A 26,035-nucleotide genomic window follows, 5' to 3' on the forward strand; every position below is an offset into this window, starting at 1 on the left:
TTATTGAAATCAAGCGTTTTAATCTGGGACAGGGAGGAGTAAATACCTATGAGTTTTCTTGATTTCCTATAGAAAATACGTTAATTTATAAGTACCAAGAGAGATAAAATATATTTTTTTATAGTTCATCACTTATGCCATGTAATATGCAGTTCCTCAATATTAAATATATGTTAGTAGGGTTAGTATTTATTAATTATTTATCATTTACAAACTATTATCGTCTTCCCTATTTTTTATATTTATACACGAAGAGCCCTCTGTTGTACTATTACATTACTACTACTAATAACAAAGTTACAACTGCTTCAATCTTTTTTATAAAAATCAACAACGTGGGTAATATTAATTGTTTACTCAGTCATCAACCAAATCATAGGTACTTTAGACTGCCCATGGATATATTAGGACTCAAGCCCTGGTTACTTCGGCAATGTGAGACCATTGGCCTCAAGGCCCCTACTCCCGTACAACAAGCTACTGTTTCTAAAATTTTGAAAGGGGCTAATGGAGTGGGGATTGCCAAGACTGGCTCTGGGAAAACAGCAGCCTTTGCTCTTCCCATTTTAGATGCGCTTTCCGAGGATCCTTATGGAGTATTTGCTTTAGTTCTCACTCCTACACGTGAATTGGCATATCAAATTGGAGACACGTTCAAGATTCTTGGAAAGCCGCTCAATGTTAAAGGTAAATTCGAAGTTTCCACTACTTAAAAGTTCAATTTAATTTCATCTATATTGTAATATTTGTTTTCTTCACATATGCAGTATCGATTATCGTTGGAGGTAGAGATATGGTGATGCAAGGGTCTGAGCTCTCAACCTCGCCTCATATCCTCATTGCTACTCCGGGACGTTTAGCAGATCATTTACAGAGTATAACGAGCTCTAAACTCCTAAAAAAGATTAGGTTTTTGGTGATAGATGAAGCAGATCGCCTCCTTGAAGGAGGATTCGACGAGCAACTCTCACAAATATTTACTGCGATTCCCTCTGAAAGACAGACACTTCTCTTCACGGCTACACATACTGAAGCTCTAAAGGACCTAATAGAGGTTAACAGTGATAAACAACCCTTCTTTTACCGAGAAGGCGAGGACGATGCATCATCTCTGACTGTTAATACCTTGGAGCAATACTATGTACTAACACCCGCTGATTTTCGAGATGCATATCTCGTTGGAGTGATCATGAAATGCCAGGAGGAGTCTCCCAATGCATCCTTTATAATATTTGTTAAAACCTGCAAAATAGCAGAGCTACTGAGTATGACCCTTACTAAATTAGGCTTTTCCAACGTTTCCCTCCACTCTATGAAACCTCAAAGAGAACGCCTTCAGTCTCTCTCGCGCTTCAGATCGCACCTTGCTAAGATACTGATTGCTACTGATGTAGCAAGCCGAGGGTTAGATATTCAACAAGTAGAGTATGTCATTAACCACAATATACCTACAGATGCAAAAGATTATGTTCATCGAGTGGGTCGAACGGCTCGTGCAGGACGGAAGGGAAGTGCTATATCCCTTCTTACTCCTCATGACGTTCTACTCATTCAATCCATTGAGGAAATGATTTCATCGAAGCTCTCCGAGTTTAAAGTGAGTGATAAAAACATTACTGAAATAGTCGTACAAGTCAATGTGACGAGGAGAGAGCAAGACATTAAATTAACAGAGGCGGACTTCGACGAAAAGCGGAGACTGAATAAAAGAAAGAAACTCATTGAGCAAGGGATTGATCCAGATGAGTTTGAGAAAGAGCAAAAGAAGAGACGGAGACGAATGCAGAAAGAGGAACAAAGGGAGAGAAAGAAAAAAAGATTGGAGAACTCAGGGGATCAAAAGAGTTTGCCATTATCTCGCTGATCGTTTCATGTTTTATAAATTATATATGTACATAAATATGAATTATATCCTATAAATGTATTAATTCCGAATAGAACAATTTTTGAGTAATTATTAGTAGTAATTTTAGTTCTGAAACACTCGATATGAGACTCTTCCAAAAAGAAGGAAGAGATAAGATTATCATTTGGTAAATTGATGTCTGTTTAATATATAATATGGGTAAATTATTTAAAAAAATTAGTATTACGATCATGTAAAAGTGGAATTAGTACTGATACTCAATTTCATAAGGTACGAAGCAGGATCGAGTGTGGGAGGGGGATATTTACTATTTAGCTAGAAAAGAGAAAGAAATGAAGTTGAAGCTAGGGGAAGAGTCCACCTGAGAAGAGGAGGGGAGGGGATGTCTTTCTCTCTTGCTCTTTCTCTCTCTCTCTCTCTAGTTATTATTATTACTTAGTTATCCGATCCATGGGCTTATTCCCTTTGACTCCCTCTTCTACATATTTTCATGATTGACGTCTCTACGCAGTTCCACAATACAATTTATTGGATTCCTAGTTCTATTATATTGCCATATTCCAAATCTATTCTATGATTCCATTTTCATGGAAAAAGACACAGTTCCGAGTGAAGTCAAGGCGGAGTCCTTTTGACGATGAAGATGTTGAGGGATTAGAGGAAGGTCCATCTACAAGTAGCAAGCGTCTTGCCCTAGAAGATCCAAAGCAACTCTGTTTTCGACTAAAAGAAGAAGGGATTCAACTCGCTTTGGAAAATAAGCTCTGGTCGGCAGTCCGTACGTGGGATAGAGCCCTTGATATCGACTCCTCAGACACGGAGTTGAGGAGTAGGATTGAGGCAAGTGAGGTTGTGGGTTGCTGGCCTGGGGCATTACAGTCACTTGCTACTCTCAACTAAGTCATTGATTCATTGACTCATTTCAGGAAATGAAGGCTCAGTCCTTTATTCAGCTCCACGAATGGCCACTTGCAATTGAATCTGCTCGCTCTTCTCTTCAATCTGGAGGCTCAAATTACTATCCTGCATGGCAAACTCTCGGTAGAGCCCATTTAGGTACTGGGGAGTTATCTGAAGCCCTAGCAGCCTTTAGCAAAGCTTTACATCTCTGTCCAGATGACGTAGAATTATTCTCTGAGGACTTCCTTTGGGCTCTCTCTCTTAAAAGTCGACATGACCTTCACCAAAACTCAAAGTCTGAATCTGATGACTCGACTAATACATCGAGAGATTTGGGGAATTCAATTCAATAGAATGCCAAATAAACTCAATACTCACAAAGGATTCTATACAAATGTATTACCTAACTTTACTGTGATGAATGTGGACAAACCACCTTGTTATTTAAGAAAATTCACTCCAGATGGAAAACGTTTTATTGCATTTAGTTCATGCCAGACCTTTCTGGAAATTTATTGTTATAATGGGCCTGCCTCCATTGCAGATCTTATCTATAATACACCAGACAAGAAAATAAAACAAGTCGCCTTCAATCGTTTTTTCAAGCTAGGAAAGGATAAGTTTTTGAATTTTAGACAGACCTTAATTCGTCATAACTAATGTTGATTTAAAAACAAAATTATGTAAAAAACTAATTTATAACTTTATCTATCACTTTCAGAGTGGAGAGTCAAATTAAGTTCCAACGGAGAGCAATTAAATCGTGAGTGTTCTTTATTCTTGGATGGAGGAAAGTTCATCATTGTCGGCTCAGCTTGTTATCTACCACAAGAACATTTAACTCTCCGTCAATATCATAAAAATAATGAATCCTTGGCTCCTAATCCCAGATACCCGTTGGAAAATTATACTTTATACTGTGTAAAAACAGACTCTGGAACGTTAATTGATGAGGTGTCTCTCAACGCTGACAAAGTGTATTTGAGTCATAACCAAGGGATATATTTGTATAATAACTTATTAGCTGTTTTAGGCGTTCAGCATCAAACTATTCACCTGTACCGAATGCAAAAGGGCTGCTTTATTCCAATCGTCAAAATCGGGCGTCTTTTAGAAGACGATGATGAATATTTGCTATCCATTTCAAGGGAGCATTCACAAAAGGAGTCCTCTATCAATGCACTCAAGCATCGGATACTAGTGTTTTTATATCAAAGAGCAATGAAATCTTCTTTGGATCAAAAACATCCTGGAGAACTACGGAGATTTTATCAGTATTTCGATCAGTTAAAAGGACTACGAATTTGGAAGATGCAGTTAATAGATGAGGATCATATACTTTTGAAATATGCGAGTGAAGAGGTTGTTACTCATAGAAAATCGGAATCTAATTCTCAACTCTCTTTCTTTGTGATTTATGATCGAAAAAACACTCGGATCTTGTCTATTTATGATAATAATAGTAAAGAGCTGGTGGAAATATTTGAGCAACATTGTGACTTTTTTCGGAATTCTTCAGAGTCAAGAGTTGCTTCAAGCCCTTCAAATAATGTCTACGCTGCCTTAATTCAAAAAAAGTTTAAAAGAACTATATCAAATGCCAAGAATGGAAGTATTACTGAGGCTAGAAAAAGAATTCTTGCACGATTGCCTATTAGTGCTCAAAGTTGTTCCTCTTCCCCTTATTTAGACCTCTTTCTTTTTAGTTACGATGAAAAGTTTGTGTCAGTCATGGAAAGGCCCAAGGGTTGCGGTGATCACCCTATTCAGTTCTACGATAGAAACACGGGTCGTTTAATGTTTAAGATATACACGGGGCTTCAGAATCATCCTTCACCTCCTACTTCTGCTAAAAGACTTGTTGCCTTTGTATTTCATCCTACAGATCCCTTTGTAATTAGTGTTCAACGAACTCTTTTGGACTATGTCGTTAATTTTCATGTTCGAAAAGCTGGTGTTCAAGGGGACACATCTCCTAGTTTCTTTTGAAATATATGTACATCCACAAAAAATGGACACGATTTTACAAATTTTTATACAAATATCCTTACATGTCTATTTATTCATCTAAATCAATTATTTTATTATTTTATAGAAACCATGGAAACGGATGAAAGATGTTTTATTTGCGCAACTTTTGTGAACAATGCAAATCAACCCTGGTCAGGGACCATTCAAGAAAGAATGAGCCGACTCATTAGTGTTAATCAAACTGTGAAGCACTCATCTACAATCATTTCAGACATTTTAAGTCGAATACTCAATAAAACCGTAATGCAAGAGGAAACGATTTGTCGCATATGCTTTAATCTATTAAATGACATTGACTATCACCTGAAGGAAGCTCAGGAAAAGACGGATGAAATCACGTGTAAATTTTTAGATAAAGAAAAAGATCCTAACAAATACAAGCCTCAACCCATCATCACAGCATCCACCGAAGGGGGGACTAGTAGTACTCCTCTTAAAGCCATCAATGCAAGTTCTAAAAAATCTAGTTCTAAGAAAAGAAAATCTGAATCTCAGAATGGAGGTGAGGCTGATGAAACCCTAACTGAGGATGAAATGTCCGTCAATTCACTCAATAAGAATAAGCAGAAACTCCTTATATCTGTACTCCATCCAAATAAAAAATCCCGCCTTGCCGCTTCCTCCTCAAAAGAACAGAAGCATGATGAGGATAGAGAGGGCTACAGAAATGATGAAGAGGATGAAGATGAGGAGGACGGAGATCAGGAAGATGAGGAATATGTAGCCCCTCCCCGGAAGCATAAAAAAAGTAAAAAAAAACGAAGGAAGGGCTCATCTCAACGAAAAGAAAACATTGAGAACCGTTCTGAATTCGTGACTGTCAATATGGATGATTTGGGGGATTTATTTTCCAAGCCCAATGAGGTTCATATTGCAAAAAAGAGTGATCCTTTAGAAGAAGAGGTTAAAATGGAGTGTACTCTATGTGAAAAGATATTCAAGAGGAAAAGTAATCTCCAAATTCATTTAGAAAGAGTGAGTAAAAATTAACACGTGAATGATAGTGGTCCTGTATAAAAATATATCCTCCTTTAAGGTGCATCAAGTTAATAGTCACGTTGAGTTCTTTGGTGAGGAAATACCAGAAACGCATTGCTGTGATCTTTGTCCAAGAGAGTAAGTATCTTTAAATGCACAATTATATATTAGAAGATTCTTTTTCTATATGAGGATTCTAAATTTACAGATTCGTTAACGAAAAATCCCTTTTACAGCATCGTGCAGAACATACATTACCTCCAGACACATCTCAATCAAATCACACCACAAAGGAATCGAGCGAAAGCTCCAAAGCCAAGTGTCCTAAATGCGACAAGACCTTTAAAAGAGCTTTTAATATGCGGATACATATAGATCGAGTACGTTTCTAGTATATTATATTATTAAGGGGTGCAACTTAGAACCAAAATCTGGAATGAGAAATTTCCAATTTCAATCAATTATCGGCTTTATATTCGTATTTCTATGATAGAATGAGATATCCTTGGCCTATATTCAAGAGGCTTCATTTGATTTATGAGTCTCTATTAACTATTTGTTTAAGATATGGTCTTCTAAATATAGTATTATTTTTCTTTATTTGTGGTCGGAGTTTTTTGCTACCCTTAGGGATATTTGTAGAGCTTGTGAAGGATTGTTTAGAATAATTAATCAATATAAATTTAAGATAATTCCCTTTCCACTACTTTCTTGGATCTTTTAAAAACGTATTTATTTTCTTATTCCCGCCCTTTATTTTCTCCTTCAACGGAATTTCCCAATTTATCTTCACTATTCTAAATCTAGTTTTTCCTGGCTTATTTCGAATACCCTAGGTGTTATTATTCATTATTTTGGCTATTTTCATTGAGGTTTTGTGAAAAACAAATCTAAGTATTGCATTATAATTGACCTTGAGTGTTGAAATAAAATTAAAAAAAAAAAAAAGGAAAGAATAACACAAAGCCGCCTCACAAATTCGGATATTTTTTGTTATAATTTACAAATTCATCATGAAATCATTAAATATAGGTTTTATCTTCTAGCATAAATAATATCTATTTATTTCATGAAGAAGATAAAATTAAATTGTAAATATGATGTTTAATGTTGTTTATATTTGCTGAGTATTACAGTCGAGAGAAAAAACGATGAGATACAAAGCCGAAAATTCCTCGAATTGTTCATCAATGCACATTGATCTGTTATATTTTTAAACCTTTTTTAAAAACCTTAATAATATAACTTTTTTTTTTTTTTTTTGGGGGAAGTATTGTTGTTAGATTGAAGGGTTATTAGTTGAAGAATATAATACAAATGTAATCCAGACTCTTTTTTGATAAAAATCATGCTGGCTTTCTTTTATCCTGACGAGTCAAATATATTGAGTGGATGATTTTTATGAACTCATGTTTTCTTCTACATTATCTATCCCTCTAGGTGCATAATAAAAGTCGTCCATTTGCATGCGATGTTTGTAGTAAGGCATTTGCCACAAACTCGGATCTGAAACAGCACATGAATGTCCATGGAAAAGGAAAAAATTTCAAATGCGAAGACTGTGGAAGAGAGTAAGAGTTTGATAATAATAATAGTTATTTAAAAATTAATTAATATTTGTTGTATTTCCCCCTCTTTTTAGATTCACGAATAGAGACTCAATCATCCTGCACCGTAAGCAACATAATCAACAGCGTACGCATTTCTGTAATATTTGTCATAAAGGTTTTTACAAAGCCAGTTGCCTCACACGTCATACTCGAACCCATACTGGAGAAAAACCTTTCAAGTGTGAATTTTGCGGAAAAGCTTTTACACAGTCCACGACGGTTAAGGTCCATAGGATTAAATGTGGGAAAAAACACGACTCAAATGAGGAGGAGGATGCTTGAATTCGTGAATAATAATTAATAATCATATATATTTTTCCTCTCATAAATAAAAAATGTAACGTACAGAATGATGATTTTAATGTTTTTAACAAATGGCTGAAATTAAAGTATAAATATATATTATTATAATTATAGATTAGAGTATTTATGTATGTAACAATCATGTTAAGCACGCTATAGTAATTAAATAATATACATATTGTTGAGATTTATTGAATTCCCTGTTATGTATAATATATATTTATTTATTATCCAATTTTTGTATTTATTAATTATTCTCATATTATCATGGAATAAAAACAGAATGAACGACTCAAAACCTATATATTGATCCTCATAAATTAATTATTCTAACAAATCCTACCTTGGAGTATTAAATATAAGTGTAAATCTAAAATTAAATCATTATCATAATTTCATACAACTCTAAAAAAATAAATAAAACATCTTGATGATTGTATCATATTATCCTATTTCGACATCATTCGATCTTCGTCTACTCGTGTGAAAATTCTGTTTTCATTCAACTCACTAAAAAGGATTAATAAGTGTCTACAGTGTTTGTTGAGTAATTTTTTTGGCATCAATCAATTCTACATAATTAGCAGGGAAAAGTCCAAATTTCCCGTCTGGACCAACGCCCTGCCACCATCCAGGATCTATCTTTTCAATGTGAGTAATGACTTGATTAGGATCAAATGTGATTTCCGTGGTATCAGCAGCCTGGTAGTCGTACAATGCAACAGCACATACGCCATATTGATTTTTGGCCTCCTCATCTCCTTTTTCAAGCTTGGATGCAGCGTCGGTGACATCAGGATTAGGGGATGAAACATCTGCAATGATGTCAGGTGGTCCAGTATTGGCAGTAACGTCTGGCATGGCGGATACAAGTTTCTCAGACACGGAAGTGAGTGGAACTGTTTTGACGGGCTCGTCTGACTCGGTTTTGTCATTGACTGAATTTTTAGATTCAACATTTATTAAGTCACTCTCACCACTGGGAGCCTTTGCAGAAGCACGAACCTCATTGGAAATCAAACTTTTGTGCACTTCCTTTACAGTACCATTTTTTAATTGGTTGACTGATTGCTCAGAGTTTTTTTTATAATTCATTTGTCCGGATGATGAATACTGTTCAAAAATGGCACGAGCTTGAGATGCTTTGGAAGATATAAGACTTGCAGCCTCTTTGGTCCGTTCGTTTTTCATAGCTTCACCTCGTTGACTCCTTTCCATTGCTTCCTTTTGATCTTCTTCAAGTTGCTTTACCCATCGACGTTGCTCATCCGCATCTCTTGATACTCTATTTGCTTCGACTTCCGCTTTTTTAATTTCCTCTATCTGTTTTTCCCGTTCTTTGAGTAGGAGCTCTCTCTTTTTGGACTCTTCTTGTTCTCTATTTCTCCGTGCACAGTCTAACTCAGCATTCATGGAAATTTTTCGTTGTTTTTCTTCCTCAATCCTTTTGCGCTCCTCCTTTTCCTCTTTTTGCCAGAAAGACTCCCTCTGACTTAAATTCGGTAACTCACGAGAAGGAATAATCCGTTTATGGGAGGAACCCACAGGCTCAGGCCGAAATTGAGCAGAGCTTGTGACATTGAAATCCATTTTTGTTTTAGCTGCAATTTGTTGGAAAATTTCTTCTCGATCAATATCATCGTCATCCCGTGCATCGATGCTTGAATGAAAGCCGGTAAAGTAACCTTGAATGTCTCGGATATGTGTGGCACAAGTACCTTTGCGAGTACCTGGAGCACCCTCTCCTTGCCAATTGATAAATGCATACCTTGGCACAGGATCTGTTTTGAGTGAAACCCGGATAAACGCATACATGATTTCATTCGCATTTAGATCCTCTTTCATTTCCTCGACCCCTTCCGTTCCTGTTCCTATTAATTTAAGTACGTTGGAATTGTCTTTGTAGCCATAGAGTGCCCAGTCCGTCTCACCGTTCTCCAGTACTTCCTTCCAGGCTTTTTGCATTTCTGCTCCATTCTCATTTAAATTCACCCCAGACATAATTTATTTCACGTCTTTTTTTGGTTTTATCAGTACCTACACAGGTATTTAGTAAAAGAATGAGGAAATTTTGGAAAAAATTTCTACTTGTATGAGGAATAGTAGACTATATAAGTATTGTATTACTTATTAGTTACATACGTAGGAAAGAAGGTTGTATACTGAGTAATGATGGTGAAAGCTTCTTCTTTATTTCTTCCTCTTCTTCTTCTTGTCGCCGCCGTTCCTCTTTCACAGTTGAAGAACAGGCGCACACTGTGCTACCAAACATTTTAGGTACCCCCTCCCCCCAAAAAAGAAGACATAAAAATAGGGGTGTAACATAACATTCAATGGGTTTCACTTCTCGCAGCAAAAAATGATTCACCTCTATCTGTTATTTCATTGTCTAAAACTAATAATATAACATATTATCAAGATAAAAATAGAAGTTTTTTAGATGGATTGAAAAGGTGTTTTTTTTTTTTACTCGTGAATGAATGATTAATTTGATACAATTAATGATTATAATTAATTAATTAATGAAACATATTCCACATAAAATAAGACATTTATTCCCTTTGAGCTAAGTAAGAGTTATTTGCAATAAAACTACAATGATAAAATATATGTGTTTTTTTTAGAGAAAAGAAATTAAAACGTCCAGAATACTATATATCGATTAGCTAATTATATATATATATATATATATATAGGTACATATACGTATTGATATTGTTGATGACATAAGCCTCAAGTTTTTGGTTCTTCCATAATGGCTGTAACTAGAAGGGTATTATGATGCGAATATCTGAGATCTAAAATGTTGGAACAATTTGTTTTATAGGTTCCGATGAGTTCCGGCACAGGACTACAACTAATATTTTTGGAAGACGAGGATGTAGTTGGCGTCCCAGACTCTTCAGATGAGGAGGAAGAAGTTGATGAGTTCTGAGGTGAAGGATTGTTCATGTCCCAAATTCTCAATACACCATCGAGACCTCCTGAGGAAAGATGTGATGAGTTAGTACTCCATACGAGAGAGTACACTGTGTCTGTGTGTCCTTTCAACTCTTTTAATTGACGAGAAGAGGCCAGATCCCATATGCGAATGCGTCGATCCTCTCCCCCAGAAGCTAAATATTTACCATCAGGGGAAAAGGCAAGAGAATATACTCCACTCTTGTGTCCCGTTAAAACGCGCACCTAGAGATATGATATAAATATAAGTTTAATATGGAATTTCAAACATGGGAACTTCTAAGGTATTTTATAGGGCTTACCATTTTAGCATCAGCATGTGACCATAAGCGAATAGATTTGTCCACACTTCCGGTAGCAAAGTAGTTGCAATTAGGGTGAAATGCAATGCAGTCCACGTCTTTTTCGTGTCCAGCATATATTCTGATGGGAAATGTGTACTCAGTATTCCATAATTTGGCTGTTCGATCCATAGATCCTGAGAGGCACATGAAGTAGGACAAGAAACAAATAAGAATTAGCTTAAGCAACGTATTACACTTCTTACCAGTCACAATATTATAACCTAATCGATCAACATCTACACACCACACAGGATAGCTGTGCCCGGAATAAACTACCTTATTGGCGCCAGTGGAAGTTTCCCAAAGACGCATACTTGTATCCTCTGATACAGAGAGTAAATAGTCCTTATTATTAAGAAATTTCAAGTCATATACAGGACCACTATGACCAAGTAATAACTCAGGTACTGTTCTCTCTTTTGATTCACCTCCACTTCTCACGTCATCCTCGTTATCACCAAAGAAATCACAAGATAATTTGATTCTTGCATGATTATCCTCTCGTTTGACCCTGGTTGTCGATGGAAGAAGATTGTATAGGTAAATGGATGAATTTTCAGACCCAAGAGCCATGAGAGACGAGTCATATGACAACTCAGCAGAAGCCAATGGACTAGGAACGTTGTTAATACGATATAAACACGTAGAGGGTAGAGGAGAGGGGCCGGAGCGTACACTTTGAATGATTTCCTTGAGTCTTTGAATATCATTGTTGGTAGTATTCTTGTCATTTATACTTTGTTGGAGAAGATCCCGGTTCATTTCGGATCGAATTCGTTGTAAGGCTTCAGGTCTTGAGCAGGCAGCGAGGGGATCTGCTAATTTTAAATCAATTTTGGACTGAAGGAGACGTAGAAGAAGCGAGGATTTGCCTTGATGTACATATTTGATGAGATAGTTGTAGGTCTGCGTACTCAGAGTGACTGTGTATTTGGAGGAACGAAAGGCATTCACATGATCGTTGAGGGACAGATCTCGCGGAGAATTGATGGAGGACAGAAGACGGATAAAGGCATTGAACTCTGCGTTCCCAAGGAATGTGGACTGATGGCGCCGGAGGAACTTGGAAGAAGAGGGGTGCTGTCCGGAGGAAATTAGGTCCAAGTACAGATGAGTGAACATGGGATAGAGCAATTGAGCTAATTCAGGTTTCAGAGCCTCGGGACTCTCAGAAATCCAAGCTTTGAATTTCCCATACTGTGTCTCACTTGTCACAGGGTCAGGCTGGGCTGGAAAGGGACTGAAAAGAGGAGCCTCATTGTCAGAGGCTTCTCCCAGGAGCATTTCGGACAGAGCCAATTCATCCAGGCTTTGCTTCCAAACCACAGGACTCGCAGGAGACAAACGACGCTTCGCTTGGTACCGAAGAATTGCAGACTCCACCACCTCTGGGGTTGGAGTTGAGGAGGACAACACTCCACTCCTTGACTTGAGGGACATCACGCCCTTCTTAAAGATACACACTTAGGAAATTGTTGTCATCAATTCACGACTGTCCAGAGACTACCACTTTACTCACTTTGACTTGAATACATCCAATTCATGTGCTAAGCGTAGCAGTGCTAATAGACTTAATAGATCATCTGGCTACTCTGCGCAAATCACCTCATCACGCCCTTCTTTATTTACATATTCCTCATCATAACATTGGACCGCTCTTTCACACAGATACGCAACTCCATACCCCCACTTTCATCAGGATCAAGGGATTTCAAACTAGGATAAATTCATTTCATTCATTGAATAATCTTGTTCAAAATTGGATAAGAATGGGCAGGATAGTATGAAAGAAATGGAGCAACTCCTTCATGATACATAATATTATCAATTCCTATCGTAACATAAAAAAACAACAAAAAAAAAAAACAGAGAAGGTTGCGTGAAAATGCATTGACCATTCCATCTTATCCTTAGTAACTCAATATTTTGGGGAAGCAATCAGTTAGCTGTGGATCCATTCCAAGTAAAATAACAATTCCAAAATATTATTTAATATTTTTATTTATTATAAATAATAATCATTAGCCTTTAAGTTTGTTAGTTCTTTAATTATTTCTTTCCACCCGCTACCCGGTTCGAAATTGTGTAAGTATGTATTAAATAATTATGTATGATGCACTTAACATTGACTCTACTACTTGTCTTTGAAATGTTCGTTAGTTATTCCTTGTTCTGGGCTATGACATTGTCCATTCACATTGTGATGGACCAGTGTCATCCAATTAGGTGTTTATATGGATAAGCTTATCTGAGCGTATTTGGATTCTTTCAAAAGAAGCCAGATTCTTATTATTTGTCTTTTGTTTCTGGGGGTATGGATTTATGTTGATGTCCATGAACCAAGTGTCTATGCCCCATCTTTATATTCAGCTGGGATAAAACAAAATAAAATAATCCCGCAAAAAATTACTAAAATTGATTTTAAATTATTTGATTCCATTTTTCTTCCTTTTTGATTTAATTCCCTTATTATTTGTATTTTGCAATTATTATTATAATCGTATTTTCTGTATTCAATATGAATCAGAATATGTATTTAATAATAAATACATATATAAAAACATAAGGTTAAAATTTTCATTTAACTTGCCTTATTTATTGAATTGCTATTTATAATTTAGGAAGAGACCATGTACACTAATAGAATGGTTAATTTTATTATGTCACTCATTCAATCTGTATTTCCAACGCCAATTTATGCTCTACATAACTAAGAAACTGTAGGCAAAAAGGAAGAACAGATTTTGATTTGAGTAGATTTGATTTGACTTGACAGGTTTAATGAGTACTTTGAAGCCGATGTTTGTCATAGTTTGTATTCTTAGTTAACTTATTAGTAAACAACTGCCTCATACTTGTGATGGCATCATTGAGTTTCACTCCTTCTGGTTCTCAACATTCGATTCCACGGTTTGAGGGCTTCCATGAATGGCATATTGAAAAATTTTCTACTCGAACTCATGCACCTGGGTTCTATTTGACAACCCTATTTAAAGTTCCTGTGCGAGATGAATTTGGAAGGGATGTTGATACTGTTTGGAAAATTACTCTCTATCCAAACGGGTGCACACCTCAGGATGCTAATTACTTGAGTCTATTTTTATGTCAAGAGTCTGGACCGTGTCACTTTGTCCGTTTCAGTTTTTCCATTAATACAATTAGATCCTCATTCAAAAAATTGCTTCCCTCAAACACTCGAATCTGCTTTGGTTTGGTTGGTAATGAAAGATTTCCAGGGAGAGGATGGAAACGCTATATCTCTGTTCCAACCGTCAAAAATTATCTTTTACAGTCCAGTGATCTCAATATTGTTTGTAGTCTTCAATTGGAAATTTCTACTGACTCTGTTCCCCGTTTTCAGCCTAATCAAGAGATATTTAGTGATAAAAATAATACTTTTGATGTTCATAGTATACCCTTTACTGACTGTGTTCTTGTTCTTAAAAATGGTTTAGAATATGGAGTCCACAAATTCATGTTGGCCCAGTATTCGGATGTATTTAAGGCCATGTTTTCACATGACTTTGCTGAATCAAGATCCAATCGAGTCACGATATTGGATATAAAGTCTGAGGCCATTGAAGAAATGATTCGTTTCATTTATTCGGGTTCTACGAGAGATATTCGTGTAGTTCATAGAGCCTTATACAAAGCTGCTGACAAGTATAATATCATACGCTTGAAATTGGCGTGCGAAACCTCAATCATCAATTCCCTTAAAGTTGACAATGCTTGCTCTACTCTTATTTTTGCGAGGGACAATTTTACTAATTATATTTTGAACGCAACTACCAAGTTTATTAGTTATAATTTAAATCGCGTCAAATATACTCAAGGATGGCAGGAAGTGATTCAACACGCAGATCTAGTAGATCAAATCTTTAAAGGACTTGATCTATAGCGTAGACGTTTTTTCCTTTACATTATTGTATTTTCTTTAAATATGATTTTGATGATAATTTTATTTTATATTTACGGACAACTAAGACAAGTCATAAAGCCTTTCAATGCTTTAAATAAACTTAATATATGTTAATGTTTTCTGTACAGAACTAATATCATATTTTTTTTAGATACATTTGAATATGGTCATGTTGGAGGAATGGGAAGAGCTTCAGAATCGTTTTCGTAAAAACCAAAAAACTCGGGAGCATAGTGCTCATTCCTCAAAAGTACACTCGGTAAATTGGAGTTGTGATGGTAGAAAACTGGCCTCTGGATCTTTTGACAAAACTGTTTGTCTCTTTTCTCTCTCAAATGACCGTCTCAATAAAGAGCATACCTATCGGGGTCATGGAGATAGTGTGGATCAGCTTTGCTGGCATCCTAGTAACCCTGATCTACTTGCGACTGCTTCTGGTGATAAATCTGTGCGTATATGGGATGCCAGAGCAAGTAAAAGTATATCAACTATCCATACTAAAGGTGAAAACATCAATATATCCTGGTCGGCAGATGGTCGAACCATTGCTGTTGGTAACAAGGAGGATCTTGTCACGTTTATTGATTGTAAAACACATAAAATCAAGCATGAAGAAGCATTCAAGTTTGAAGTCAATGAAATATCCTGGAACCATGCTTCAGATTTATTTTTTTTAACTAATGGCCATGGATGCATTCATGTTTTGAACTATCCAGAAATGGAATTGAAGTATGTCCTTCAAGCCCACCCAGGGAATTGCATTTGCATCAAATTTGATCCTACAGGCAAATATTTTGCCGTAGGTAGTGCGGATGCCCTCGTCTCCTTATGGGATGCTAACGAACTTGCTTGTGTAAGAACTTTTTCAAGATTGGATTGGCCTGTAAGAACCATTTCATTTAGTTATGATGGGAAATTGTTAGCTTCTGCTTCGGAGGATCTTCAAATTGATGTTGGCCATGTTGAGAGTGGAAATAAAGTTTGTGATGTATCTGTTACTTCTCCAACTTTTACTATTGCCTGGCATCCTAAACGATACTTACTGGCTTATGCTTGTGACGATAAAGATAAATATGATCATAGGGATGCCGGGTCCTTAAAAGTTTGGGGATTTCCTTCTGATGATTAAAATGTTCCTTCTAATCGATGGTTGGGATATATTTAAAAAAAATTAACAATGACTATCCAATGTATGCGATTTTAATTTGGAAATCCATTTAGCATTTGCGGTACATTAGTGTTGCTTATTTATATACATTTAAAATAGTTTTTTTATCATTCTTAAATACTATTATTTAAAAAACAAAAAAATCCTCTGTTACATACAATTATTGTATTTTTTGAATATAATCTTAAACAATAATTTATTATTTGTATCATTTTTTGTATAAGTTTGAGACTCAACATAAAAGTGTCACTTAATTTCAAGGAGTTCCAAATAAATGATATGGAAGGAAAGAAAATAGCACGATAGCAATTTCTGCTCTCAAATTACATTGAAATATTTTCATTTCAGTTTTGACAACTAGTAAATCGATGACGTTGCCTATGCAATGTCAATTTTTCATTGGCTGTCGTTTAATTGATGGTATACGTACTAATTAAGTGTCGTTACGAGAGTTTGTAATTTTTTACTAGGAGTGGGTCTTATAAAATATTATTAAAAATGAAAGCAAGTCTCTAGATTAAGAGTATAAAAATGTTACTTCTAATATTGTTATATTTTATCACATTAGTTGATGTTCGAGTTTGTAGATAATTGTCAATTGATTATCCAAAAAAGAGTAATTATCTCCTTACGTAGAATGAGAGCAGTAAAATATATTCGAACATACATTTATAAATCATAGCAGATGAGATCGGAATTTATCGATTTTTAAATTATTTAATTATTAAATAATATTAAGTTACATTTCGTATGAATGAGTTGATAGTATCTCTATTTTTTAGAAGGATTCCACCGGTATAATTTAAAGACTACTGCCGAAAAGGCCGAGCCGGTGATCCATAAAAACTCACTGCCCCTGACGCAAATTGATCTAAATCATGCGTCACCTAGCTATGTGAAGAGTTATTGTTTAAAATATACATATTTAAATATTAATTCTATTTATAAATGATCTACCCAACTACATATTATTTTGGAATTTATGAAACCAACAGTAAAAGGTGGAGAGACTGTAATTGAGTGGCAAATTAGCATATATTAATACCAAATACACTATATTACGTGGAGGCTGGGAGAGAAGAAAAAAAGGTGGAAGAGGGGGCTGGAGAGTGAAATTGAACGTAACATAGAGAATATAGCCAGAGAAAAGAGAAAACGTGTCCAACGTGGACCAATGAGAGTTTAAGTCTTGTGAGCCATTCCTCTTTCTTTCTCTTTCTTTACTGATATTATTTAAAAAAAAGAAGCTGAATATTAAATGGAGTGAATTTCCTTCACCATCAGTTTCATATAAGTCCACGGGGTGTGAGGTTGACACTTGAGACAACGACAAGAAAATGAGATTACAACTATTTTTTCTATTATCTTTGGTCTATGGCTCCTTGGGAGAAAACGTCGTGGATTTGGGCGATTCCGACTTTGACTCTAGCATGGAGGGCTACGACACAGCCCTCGTCATGTTTTATGCTCCGTGGTAAGTGAAAAGTTACTGATGAACCTTAAGTACTGGCTGGACCCCCCTTATCCTCCCTTTTTTTGTATTTCCTTAGGTGTGGGCACTGTAAGAAACTGAAACCCGAATTTGAGAAATCCGGAGGAGATCTTCTTGAGAACGATCCCCCTGTGCAGCTGGTGAAAGTGGACTGTACTGAAGCCGGTAAGGACACTTGTGCCCGCTTTGAAGTCCGTGGATATCCCACCCTCAAGATCTTTAGAGGCGGAGAATTGTCCTCTGAATACAATGGGCCTCGAGATGCCGCTGGTATAACGAAACACATGAAAAGCCAGGTTGGACCCGCTTCAAAGACCTTCAAATCCGTCGTGGAAGTGAAGGAATATCTGAAATCAAAGAAGGAAGTTGTCATTGTGAGCTATGGCCAAGATGAAGCTCAAAGTGCGGCCTTCATGAAAACCGCCAACTCTCTCCGTGAGACAATCTCCTTTGCACACGTTGAAGGAAAAGAAAAGGAACTAAAGGGCATTGTCTTGCACCGTCCAGCTCATTTAGTCACAAAACTAGAAGAGTCCATTGTTTTCTATAAGGGAGACATGGATAAGAGCAAAATAACCACCTGGATCAAGGAAAACTACCACGGATTGGTAGGACACCGTGATACAACCAATGTGGCAGAGTTTGAGAGTCCTTTACTTGTTGCCTACTATGACGTGGACTACGTGAAAAATCCCAAAGGAACCAATTACTGGAGAAACAGAGTAATGAAAATCGCTAAAAGCCACAAGGACCTTCACTTCGCAGTTTCTAATAAGGATGACTTTATCAATGAATTAAATGACTTTGGTTTAGATACTCCTTCCACCCCTGATCAAAAAGCTCCTCTTGTTACTCTTCGTAGTGCCAAGCTCGAAAAATTTGTTATGTCTGAAGCTTTCTCAGTTGATAGCTTGGAGAAGTTTGTGTCTGACTATGAAGCTGGAAAATTAGAGCCTTACATGAAGTCCGAGGACATTCCTGATAACTCCAAAAACGTAGTCAAAATTGCTGTCGCTAAAAACTTTAAAGAACTTATCACCGATGAGAAGGAAAAAGACATTCTCATCGAATTTTATGCTCCATGGTGCGGACATTGCAAGAAATTGACTCCCATCTACGAGGAACTTGGTGAAGCAATGAAGGATGAAAATGTTCTTATAACCAAAATCGACGCTACGGCAAATGATGTTCCTTCAGAGTTTAACGTCAGAGGCTTCCCAACTCTCTTCTGGATCCCTGCTGGAGGAAAACCAGTTAACTATGAAGGAGGACGCGAAAAATTAGACTTCATTAAGTATATTGCTAAACACGCTACGAGTGAGCTCAAAGGATACGATCGCAAGGGAAAAGCCAAAAAGTCCGAGCTGTAGAACTCTGAATTAATTTACACATTTAAATAAGTGATTTATTTTAATAAATAATATTAGTTTGTTGATCAAGTCCCTTCATTTAGATACACTATTGTGTTTTCTCCTCTTTTTCAATTTGCAGATTATTTTTTCCTTGTTTATATCAAATTGTTCATTTTATAAATAATTTTTTGTATATATATATAGGGCCATGTCTATGATAATATGAATCGTCTGAGGTGAATCTCTTTGATTGAAATCGAGATGTTATATTCTTTAATAAAAGTCGACAAAATTACATGTGAAAAAAGATAAGTTTATTTTAAAATCCGGGTTGGCACATTACACCCCCCAGCTTCCTATTAATTTCAGCTAGGCCCACTTTACATTGCAAAGTTTTCTCTGGAGGGAGCTCCTCTGATAGCTCAGAGTCCCTCTGACGAGAACGCTTCCGCTTTTTCTTATCTTTTTCATCCACTTCCTCGTCTCCGGTTTTCTTCCACGTAAGGGTAGCTCTGTGATGAGTTTTCTTGGGGGATCCTTGCTTCGTGCTTTTTACTCTTTGTTTACGAGTCTTCTTTTCAAACTCTGAGGCGTCGTAGTAGTCTGGTTTTTCTCTTTTGACTCTTTCGGATCTTCGACGTTCTAGAAGTAAGGTAATAGTATATTAACATAGTAGTATATACTCTTATAGCTTCAACAAAGAATAAGAATGGTAAATTCCCAATTTATTTTTCTACTTCATTTTCATGATTTTCTCTTTTTCCTTAATTAATGGTTTTTTTTATTCAAATGGTTAGCTATAGCCTAGAATAAGTACGTCTAAAGGACCGTATTGTAGCCCTTCTAATGTTTTTAAGAGGCCCATTAGCTCATTCAAATTATAATTCCGGATTATTATTTTTTCAGTAGCTTTAATAAATTATGATAATAAAAATAACTTATTTTCTTTGTAGAGTTTTCATTCAAATTACTAAAGAGTAATTAGTCTCGCAGATAAACCGGACTGTTTGAGACTATCAAAGCTAAAAACTAATATTTTATTATTTTGTGGTATAAATTATGGATTTTTATTAAAAATACACTAAACTGTGTATTGAGTATATTTGTTATCCAAAAATTTAGTTCACTATGCAAAAGTTTGAAGATCAAGCACCATTGTGGATATATTTAAATTTATAACTTAGCTCATTATGAAAAAAGGCTTGATATCCCCGATTAAGAGCATTCATGTGGTTAATTGGACTATATTGATTCCCATCTAGCCTCTTAAATATAATTTATCAGATTTTTTTTATTTAATTCCGGCCTTTTAGTGAAATTTGCGGCACTTCCGAATCGGAATAATTTATTTTTGGAAATGAAAGGTTATTAATAAATGTAGAAATACAAATAATGTTAAATCTAATCCAAACTTCTTTTAAAAGAAACATCCCCTAGCTTGCCTACTTTTGTGTTGATATTCAATAAGAAATAATATAGTATTTTATAAAAAATATTGTATAAACAATTAATAGACAAAGTAAAAGTACTCATAGAGTACTTTTACAACTTTTCAATGATGTATTATGATTTAATTTGCATGGTCCAACTTTTGAAGGAGTTCAATGGAAATATATACGGAAATTCAGCTATTTTACATTCAATACCGTTTTGATGATCGGAATCAACAGATTCTGGAGAGTCAACACCTCCACAATGATGATTTCTTGATGAAGTAGACGCTCCACATTCCTCACATAACTTGCTCGCGCCAGAAGAGGGAGTACCTCCACTGGAATTCGAAGATCTACTTTTTGGCATTAAAAGGGTATTGATTATAACACTATGGACCCTAATAATAATATAACTACACAAATATTAAATATAATATTAGTAATTTTGCTAATATTATATATATACACACTCTCCCTTTGGAATAATTAGTAATACTACTAATATAAGTAACGTATTATGTAATAAGTAAAACTATACTACCACCATCACAAATAAGTAATACTATTAATTATTTTACTAATAACTGATTATATTATAATATATTAATTATAGGAATATTATGACAGAATATTAATAATATTCTGTTTTGTACAAACTAAGTGACGTCATCATTGTTTGTTTACATTTATATAGCGTTTTCTCATGACGTCACAACTTTCAAGTAGCCAAGTTTATAAGGATAAAAACCCTTTTTACATTAATAATGGGTAAATAGTGAACTTGGATGTCAAAATGGTGGAACAATTAGAAAGTCTTTAACCTAACTGTCTATAAATTTTTTCTCCCTCTATTGCCAAGTTTTACTATATATCTGACTCTAAAATGTATTAAAAATATGTTATTATACAATCTTATTTCCATAATGAAGATTACAATTTACTATTGTATTTGAAAGAATATGATAATTTTCTTTAATTATTCTACTTTTCTCGTCCTTAATCGATACAAAAAAATCTACAAATCTACCCGTTTTTTTAGTACAAATTACTTTGCTTTAATTCAAATACTAGAGTTCATAATTTGCATCGAGCAGAGCGTTATTCCGCTCAAAAAATCATGAGAGCGCTCCCGTTCCAGCTCGTTTTTTTAAAGCAATCAGCGCGCTCTCGCTCCATGAAAAATGAGTGGCGCTCATTTTTTCGCTCGTATGCGAACTTGACAACTACATTTGGGACTTGATTGAGTCACCCAACCTATTGAAGTGTGCGCTGTTTTCTTTATTTACATTCAATACATAGAAGTGAAGTGAAGAAAATCTTATTCAGTTTATTTGATCATCAATTAATTATAATTATAACTCAATCATCAGAATTGGAGACTCGGACACGGGTTGTAGTTAACTCTTATTAAATTGGGGCTTCGAACTCCAGGAGGACTCGATTTGGAGTAGAAAAAGAAATTTCAGATTTGACTAAGACTCTAAATGAAAGACTCATAACTCGACTAGAATGAGTCGCCAGATCGACAAAGTTAATGTTTAACAAGACTCCAGGCTTGAAACTCACTAACTCACGTATCCAAAAACTCACAACATGACTTGGAGTCGTAAAATATTGGACTTTATTTTTGAGACTTCACTCGAGCTTATATCTCAATCATTCAAATTCTACTAGTGGTTGTAAAAATTACTTTTGAGGAGGTTCGTTTAGGATATACTCATAACAAAGAATGTCTATTTGATATGTAGGGAAATAATTCCACCAAAGAATTATCCTTATTAGATACAATTGTTAATATGGAACGGATCTCTGTTTGCCCTTGAATTCGACATTTGACTGACTGAAAGAAAAATCAAATGCCCTTGTTTGATCAACATTCATAATTTCGATACAAAGTTTCAACAGTGAAGACACAAGATAAATAAATTATATTAGAAGGTGAAACTAATCAACCTCTATTATTTATGTTTTATACATTTTTTTTAAATGATTATTGAGCTCTATCAACTTGCGCACATCATTAGATAAATAAAAAAGTGGTTGTAGTTTACTATTTGGCCACTATTTGTACAAATTCATAAGTATATTTTTAATTGCAATATTACATTATCAGAGATTGGAAGATGTATAATAATAAAAAAAAAATTATTACAAAATAAACGAAGGCTTTATTAAAAACAACACTTGTCCTAGATGAAGAAATTTTGTCGTTGGAGAAAATAACTAACTAATGCTATTATAATATTATAGTAATAGATTTATTGTATATAACTCTGGATAGTTAAAATTTATTAAGTAATAATCATGTTTATAGTAATTTAATTAATGAGTTTTGATGTAACTGATACTACAAATGTTTTACATTTTACCTAATTTCTTGGAATTGCTGTTTTCTATTTATGAATCATTATTTGTCTACAAAAACTTATCCATAAAAATCCCCCCCTTTGAAAGTTTGTAAACATAATTTTAATATTAATATAATATTGTTTGCTTGATTCTAATCGAATAGTATCAGCATATTTTAAAAGTACTAACAAAAAAATTTACGAGAATAAAATTAATATTTAATTAATCCGAACAAAATTTTGGTTATGAACAGTGAATGGATAATGACGATAAAATAACAACCTACACTAAAATCTGGTATATAATAAAATATGATATTTCAATAAAACAACACAATTTTCTTAAACATCAAGAGAATTGAATGAAATTTTCATGAATACAGTATTGTTGAAAAGATTATATTTTTAAATACCTCCAATTGAATTGTATAATATGAAGTTCGAGTATATGAATATCTTCCCACTCTCTCCAGACAATTAATGACAGTTATTGAAAAAATGGAAAGGTTAAAAATTAAGACAAAGTACTTTGATATTGCGCAGTCATAAAGATTGAAGGTGCTAATGTCGGCTTGAAATTGATGTACGTCGCACAAACTTTACAAGATAATAGAAAAATAAATGTATTATAGTCCATGGTATTTTTTATTGGATCCATTATACCTAATCCGTGATTTTAAAGGCTATCGTTAGATAACTTATTTTCTAGCAAATGGTGCAATTAAACAAAGCAACGGATTAAAAAAATAGACTGGGTTAAAGATTTAAAATTTATCTACATGAAATATAAAGGACATCAAATTGATTTTCTCAATTTAATTAATAAACATCCAGCATTTCAACGGGGTTCCCCGAAATACTTTTAGACTTCCGTGTACGCTTTTCTGCAAGATTTTCTCTCTCCGTAAATTGGCACTTTGTAACATACCTACTTCATGGTTGCAAATAAATTAGGAAAATTTATCCCAAGAAATGAAGACAAATAAGGTACAGGAATAAATAAAACTTGAAGATCTAAAATTATATATAAAATAAAAAATCAATAAAATCATTTAATACAATGGTATAAATATGAAATATTATTCATTGACCAAAGTAATTTTTTTCAAAATTTTCTTCCTTTAAACTTTGGCATCGATCTTTAAATATTTGACCACGTTTTGAAGACACAGCCGCTGAGGGTTGAAGTGTTGTATTATTTTGTATGAATATTTTTTTAAATCTTTGGCAAATATTTTATAAGATCTAAAGAAATGTCTTCTAAATTCATAAAATTTTCTACAATTTCAGTGGCGGTTTGAATTCTTTTGAATTTTTTCTTCATTGGAAAAAAGTTACATGTTGACTCAATTGCTAATAAATCCTCATGATTGTCAGAAACAATCTCAGTTTGGACAAGAAGGCTAACTTCATCCACTAAGACTTTTTTCATAATTATTCTTGTAATTCTGGAGAATCACTAAAACATTCCAAATCTGTAAATAATGGATGAGTAGCGATAGCCTTAAAAAAAGAGTTGACTTTTATAACAATTTGGTAATACGTTTAATTTTATATAAGGCTACATAAAGTCCGCAACTAGCTGAAAAAGCTATGAAGACAAATGGCTTAATTGTTTGTTTTATAAGAATTATATTGAAGTCATGAAAAGACCTAAACCCCATATAGGTGGGGGAGTACCAAAATTATCTCGTCTCCAAAATTTTTGTGGATATTTCAAGAAATCCAACAGTAGAATGGAGAAGAAATATAACGAACCGAGAACTGTACATTTGGCTTATGATGGGGCTAATCTGACCAACAAAATGACATCTTTGATCTCTCTAGTTTGGGGCTCAGCTCAGATAATAATTTGGATGCTCACCCCTGAATTTAGAAATGACTAAACCATTGATATAATTCGGCAAAATATAAATAAAAATTTCTTTTTTATAAATTTATAAGACCCCTCAATTTTTGAAGAACGTGCCATCACACGAGATATTTTAACGTTTCATAATTTAAATTCGGAAGAATTGCTCAACGATGGTAGAATAAGATTTCCACTTGTTAATTCTTCAAAATATTATTCAATGCCATGCACGTGGCACGTTAAGATGGTCCCCGCTAAATTTTGATGCAGTTGTGAATGAACTCTGGGAGCTGCATAGTAAGTGTTTGGGCCTCCCTATGGGTTGGAAAATAAAAATTGTGTCTTCTCTGAGAAGAATAAATGAAGATAAAAAGTTTACCGTACAGTCACAAATCTCCACCGATATTATTAATTATACTAGGCCCTGCAAGGACTGTGGACAAATATATAATAACACACTTCATGCGTTTGTGGACTGCCCTGCTACCTATATCCTAAAATATTTTGTATCTATAAATCTAAAAGGGCTGACGAATGGGGAAGAAAAATGTGTTAAAGGTTCCTTTTTGGAATTTCAAAAAAGTAGGGGGGAAATTCTGAAGTAACAAGGGATCTGGACTTTGCAATTCTTAATTGTAAAGCCCTTATCGCTAGCCGACTAACCAACTATCAGCCTATTCGGGAGGATGAGTTGAGAAGTATCATCCTCGCAGCTTCAGCCCGCTATGTCTCTCTCACAATGAAAATTCCTACATTTGGATGTGAGTCATGGAATCTTGCTGGGGAAGAAATCCGGTACCTTCCATCAACTACACGGAATCATTGAAGTATATTAAAAAGGGGTTTAATTTTTTTTTTAAATCATAATATTTAATTAGTATGTTTATTCGCATTAAATCAATTTATTAAGTATAAAATAAATGCAACATGAATGTCAGACACCTAAAATTCAAATCTTAAACTTATAGCTACCTACAAATGTATGTGGTCTGTTTACAATATATTTTAGACCAAGTGTTTAGAAATGAAACCATCTTAATTAGCTTGAAGAGGTAAACACATTCTGTGTAATTGTTGAATTCAAATATTTTTCCAATTGGAATTCCGACTTCTAATATTCGTTCAAATCCTAACTTTCTATCGAAGCTTTCCAGTACTTTCTTCAACAAGGCTTTCGAATAGTAATATTATGTATCAGGAGAGAAAAACAAAATCAGAGCTATCAGTAAATGTGATCTTTTTATTACGATAATTATGTTATATGTTTTGTCAATTTGGTCAATTTTGGAGAAATGAAGGACTAATAGTTTCTCATATTGAGAATTTGCAAACGTTTTAGATTAATCAGATATCAAATGGTGAACAATATTAATTTATTATGAGCTAAGAAATAACAGTCTGCGTATTTTTATTCGTTTTGTATTTTAAAGTTAATTAATTTGTGAATCTTTTTTTACTTTACTTTAAATTATAA

General features: G+C 34.6%; 10 protein-coding genes across 12 annotated transcripts; 7 read left to right on the top strand and 3 right to left on the bottom strand.

The window, feature by feature from the left end:
* Positions 1 to 283: 283 nt before the first annotated feature.
* Positions 284 to 1,924, top strand: LOC121120165 (probable ATP-dependent RNA helicase DDX49). The gene is made up of 2 exons (XM_040715010.2): positions 284 to 687; positions 768 to 1,924. Exons 1-2 carry the CDS (start codon positions 396 to 398, stop codon positions 1,862 to 1,864), a joined length of 1,389 nt encoding a protein of 462 aa, XP_040570944.1. The 5' UTR covers positions 284 to 395; the 3' UTR covers positions 1,865 to 1,924.
* Positions 1,925 to 2,198: 274 nt separating this feature from the next.
* On the top strand, positions 2,199 to 4,865 carry LOC121121061 (tetratricopeptide repeat protein 33-like). Its single transcript, XM_071889195.1, has 2 exons — positions 2,199 to 2,707; positions 2,794 to 4,865. Exons 1-2 carry the CDS (start codon positions 2,441 to 2,443, stop codon positions 3,118 to 3,120), a joined length of 594 nt encoding a protein of 197 aa, XP_071745296.1. The 5' UTR covers positions 2,199 to 2,440; the 3' UTR covers positions 3,121 to 4,865.
* On the top strand, positions 3,122 to 4,865 carry abo (de-etiolated protein 1 abo). The gene is made up of 2 exons (XM_071889145.1): positions 3,122 to 3,416; positions 3,489 to 4,865. The coding sequence occupies exons 1-2, from the start codon at positions 3,122 to 3,124 to the stop codon at positions 4,754 to 4,756; spliced, it is 1,563 nt and encodes a 520-aa protein (XP_071745246.1). The 3' UTR covers positions 4,757 to 4,865.
* A 2-nt stretch (positions 4,866 to 4,867) lies between these two features.
* On the top strand, positions 4,868 to 7,991 carry LOC121121063 (uncharacterized). Its single transcript, XM_040715929.2, has 5 exons — positions 4,868 to 5,773; positions 5,835 to 5,914; positions 5,985 to 6,156; positions 7,217 to 7,347; positions 7,419 to 7,991. Exons 1-5 carry the CDS (start codon positions 4,868 to 4,870, stop codon positions 7,666 to 7,668), a joined length of 1,539 nt encoding a protein of 512 aa, XP_040571863.1. The 3' UTR covers positions 7,669 to 7,991.
* Positions 7,670 to 9,943, bottom strand: Abp1 (Actin binding protein 1). Its single transcript, XM_040715930.2, has one exon. The coding sequence runs from the start codon at positions 9,688 to 9,690 to the stop codon at positions 8,221 to 8,223; it is 1,470 nt and encodes a 489-aa protein (XP_040571864.1). The 5' UTR covers positions 9,691 to 9,943; the 3' UTR covers positions 7,670 to 8,220.
* Positions 9,944 to 10,221: 278 nt separating this feature from the next.
* Positions 10,222 to 13,714, bottom strand: LOC121121062 (TAF5-like RNA polymerase II p300/CBP-associated factor-associated factor 65 kDa subunit 5L). Of its 2 annotated transcripts, XM_071889194.1 has the most exons (4): positions 13,585 to 13,714; positions 11,198 to 12,710; positions 10,953 to 11,128; positions 10,222 to 10,875 (listed from the first exon to the last, which is right to left on the bottom strand). In XM_071889194.1, exons 2-4 carry the CDS (start codon positions 12,432 to 12,434, stop codon positions 10,423 to 10,425), a joined length of 1,866 nt encoding a protein of 621 aa, XP_071745295.1. In that variant the 5' UTR covers positions 12,435 to 12,710; positions 13,585 to 13,714; the 3' UTR covers positions 10,222 to 10,422. The 2 variants fall into 2 exon arrangements, with proteins under 2 accessions (XP_071745295.1, XP_040571861.1); XM_040715927.2 differs by lacking the exon at positions 13,585 to 13,714 and having other exon boundaries at positions 11,198 to 12,945.
* tex (THO complex 3 homolog tex) lies at positions 12,943 to 16,279 on the top strand. Of its 2 annotated transcripts, none has more exons than XM_040715934.2 (2): positions 12,943 to 13,079; positions 15,068 to 16,279. In XM_040715934.2, exon 2 carries the CDS (start codon positions 15,080 to 15,082, stop codon positions 16,043 to 16,045), a length of 966 nt encoding a protein of 321 aa, XP_040571868.1. In that variant the 5' UTR covers positions 12,943 to 13,079; positions 15,068 to 15,079; the 3' UTR covers positions 16,046 to 16,279. The 2 variants fall into 2 exon arrangements, with proteins under 2 accessions (XP_040571868.1, XP_040571869.1); XM_040715935.2 differs by having other exon boundaries at positions 12,944 to 13,083.
* LOC121121067 (speckle-type POZ protein) lies at positions 13,855 to 14,895 on the top strand. Its single transcript, XM_040715933.2, has one exon. The coding sequence runs from the start codon at positions 13,855 to 13,857 to the stop codon at positions 14,893 to 14,895; it is 1,041 nt and encodes a 346-aa protein (XP_040571867.1).
* Positions 16,280 to 17,178: 899 nt separating the features above from the next.
* On the top strand, positions 17,179 to 19,223 carry ERp60 (disulfide-isomerase A3). Its single transcript, XM_040715931.2, has 2 exons — positions 17,179 to 17,558; positions 17,635 to 19,223. Exons 1-2 carry the CDS (start codon positions 17,422 to 17,424, stop codon positions 18,944 to 18,946), a joined length of 1,449 nt encoding a protein of 482 aa, XP_040571865.1. The 5' UTR covers positions 17,179 to 17,421; the 3' UTR covers positions 18,947 to 19,223.
* Positions 19,224 to 19,227: 4 nt separating this feature from the next.
* On the bottom strand, positions 19,228 to 20,874 carry LOC121121069 (uncharacterized). The gene is made up of 2 exons (XM_040715936.2): positions 20,575 to 20,874; positions 19,228 to 19,570 (listed from the first exon to the last, which is right to left on the bottom strand). The coding sequence occupies exons 1-2, from the start codon at positions 20,726 to 20,728 to the stop codon at positions 19,248 to 19,250; spliced, it is 477 nt and encodes a 158-aa protein (XP_040571870.1). The 5' UTR covers positions 20,729 to 20,874; the 3' UTR covers positions 19,228 to 19,247.
* Between the last annotated feature and the right edge of the window lie 5,161 nt (positions 20,875 to 26,035).

This window comes from Lepeophtheirus salmonis, chromosome 6, assembly GCF_016086655.4.
Source record: "Lepeophtheirus salmonis chromosome 6, UVic_Lsal_1.4, whole genome shotgun sequence".
NCBI classification, from domain to species: Eukaryota; Metazoa; Arthropoda; class Copepoda; order Siphonostomatoida; family Caligidae; genus Lepeophtheirus; species Lepeophtheirus salmonis.